The sequence below is a fragment of the Theobroma cacao genome, chromosome 1 (genome assembly GCF_000208745.1).
Source record: "Theobroma cacao cultivar B97-61/B2 chromosome 1, Criollo_cocoa_genome_V2, whole genome shotgun sequence".
NCBI classification, from domain to species: Eukaryota; Viridiplantae; Streptophyta; class Magnoliopsida; order Malvales; family Malvaceae; genus Theobroma; species Theobroma cacao.
In genome coordinates, this window is record NC_030850.1 from 35,571,835 (window position 1) to 35,574,546 (window position 2,712).

The following is a 2,712-nucleotide window of genomic DNA, read 5'->3' on the forward strand; positions in this document are numbered from 1 at the left end:
AGAGAGAGAGAGAGAGAGAGAGAGAGAGAGAGAATGAGAGCCAAAGCGTTACCAAAAAAAGTCAGCGAGGTGATTTTAATGCATCTGTCTCTTTGTTTGTCTTTGCTCTGTCTGTTTTCTGTCCAGCTCCGGAGAAGAGACAGAGAGTCCCATCTGCCTACAACCGCTTCATCAAGTAAGTGATTTTAGCCCCTCCCCTCTTACTTCCAACTTACATTAAAAGTAAGATGATAACTCTTTACTACTTCATGGCTTTCAGACTTAGAAATTAAGATATTCCATTTTAATCCTCTTTGGACAAAAGGTTTTGAATGAAACCATGAAGCACATGCATGATCTTGACGTCTACCTACCAAATCTGCAGGGACGAAATCCAACGCATCAAAGCTGGGAATCCTGATATAAGTCACAGAGAGGCCTTTAGTGCCGCTGCCAAGAATGTGAGATCCAAGATTCCAGAATGTCTAAACTCTTTAAACATTTTCTTTTCCTTTTTCCATGTCTTTGCTAAAGGCAACAAAAGAAGGCTAGGGTTTAGACGTTTAGTCACGTTGGTGTACTATCGTTAAACAACAACTGCGAATAATTTTCATTTTTCAAATTTGTTTTTTTCCTTTCTAGTGGGCCCACTTTCCACACATACATTTCGGACTTATGCCTGATCAACCCGTGAAGAAAACTAACGTACGCCAACAGGTATTTCAAACCCTAAAGTTGTTCTTTCCTTTTCTTCCTTTCTGCTTTGGCCATTAAACCCTAAAGAACTGATAATCATTTCTCCTTTTCTCTTTGTTTGCTTTTGTTTTCGGGTTTGGTGTATGTAGGAAGGAGAGGACGTGCTCATGAAAGATGGGTTCTTTGCTTCTACCAATGTGGGTGTCACCCCCTACTGAACAAGTGAAACTGTTAGGGTTTCTTTGTTTCTTCCTCTCTGGTCCTTCCTACTGCTTTTAACTTGGTGTTATTAGGTTGTCTTATTAAGATATGTTCTCTTAGAAGACAGTTAGCCTTTCTTTTTTTCTAGCTTGTGTTAGGACTTACTATAATTATGGGAACGGAATTTGATGTCTAGAATTTCAATGTTTGTGGAAACCCAACATCTGGTCTACCACTAGAAAGAACTCTTATGAAGATGAAGCTTTCTTGCTGATGAATTTATATAGTTCTCAGACGGTTAGCCTTATGTCATAATAGTTCCTTCCAATGCTCATGGCTAATCCTAGCTTAATATCTTTCAATTTCAACCTTTAATTTGTTTCTCCCTTTCCTTTCTTTCTTTTTCTAGTGCAATTCATTTCATTAGACAAAATAATTGTACATAAACATAAATAAATGCAAACACATATGCGCACGCGCACATATACATATATAAATTCAATATCTGTAACTTAGTATTTTACCACCTTAAAAAAAAAAAAAACTATAACAACATAAAAAAGCATATAAATAAATTACAGAATGGAACTCAAAATGGATTGTTGATGCTAATTAATATTTTTTTAGCTCAGACAACCCCATTGTATTAATAAAATGATTGTTAAAGCCTCACAATTGTTGCTGAGCTAAAAAAAAAAAAATCTCACATTTCAAATTTTTGAACTGGTACAAAAGGGTTTTTACTATATTAGAAAGTATAACACTAATTTAAATATAAAGGTTGCATGTAGAGGTAAATCGTGTTTTTTATTATTTATTTCATTAAAGTTGAATGTTTAATTTTCAATTTTCTATAATATTTTTGTTTTGTAAGTGAAACACATTTTAATTTTTACTTCAACATGTAAATGTAAATTGTAGTGTGTATAACTCTGAGATCTAAACAAAGTTAACGACACTTCAATTTACCCAAGTTTTATTCCTTACAAATAACCTATAAGCTAAATATTTTCTTTCGATTTGCTATAATTAATTTATTTGAATTATTGCGTTAAATGCATCTATTTAATTCTCTAAACACTATTAAAAAAGTGTTCATAACATATATATAGTTTTTTTTAAGAGAATAAAAATTTATATTCAAATCATCCGATGAAAGCATATCCCCAACATGTTATACATAAGAATTTCTCTAGCTCCAATAGGTGGAGAATGAAAACCAAAAAGACTTCCTCTAAGTCAAAGCTCCTATTAGCTATGAAATCTACTAACCTATTACCTGACAAATCTTAACCTCCCATTGACTAGTAATTAAACTACGTATTGCATTAATCAAATTGAAATTAGAGCAAGGATGAGAATTGTATGAAGTTATGGCCCGAGATATATAGTTCTTTGAAAAGATCATAACATGCCAGAGGCATTGCCATTGTTGTCATAGATATGATATAACTTTAGCATATAAGATTTCATGTAAATGATATTTTTAATTTTTTATTAATTAATTTTTATTTTCTTATAAACAAAATAACTACTAACAAAAGTTAGCAAATAAGATTTCATTTGATTAATTCCTCAAAATAAAGGAAGAAAAAAGCAGATTATTCAAAGGAGGATGTGCAATGCTAGGTTTCTTTAGGGTGGAAGCATTTGGCATGTTAAAATTAAAATTTTCACTTTTTATTTGCTCTAGGTTTCATTTTCCTTCTGTATCTCGATCTTTTTATCATATATCTGACATATAAATTTAAAATCAAATACATCAAGTATTAGTATTCTTAGAGAGACAAATTTTATGACCGACGAATTAGCATAAAGCAAGAGCTGTATCGCTCC

At 32.1% G+C, this 2,712-nt stretch overlaps 1 protein-coding gene across 1 annotated transcript in view; it reads left to right on the forward strand.

The window, feature by feature from the left end:
- Nucleotides 1-1,251, forward strand: part of LOC18614335 (axial regulator YABBY 1) — a 3,037-nt gene extending 1,786 nt beyond the window's left edge. The window contains exons 4-7 of the mRNA XM_007052051.2: nucleotides 127-175; nucleotides 365-440; nucleotides 622-696; nucleotides 825-1,251. Coding sequence (XP_007052113.2) covers nucleotides 127-175; nucleotides 365-440; nucleotides 622-696; nucleotides 825-893 — 269 coding nt within the window. The 3' untranslated portion in view covers nucleotides 894-1,251. The remainder of the gene's footprint in view (nucleotides 1-126; nucleotides 176-364; nucleotides 441-621; nucleotides 697-824) is intronic.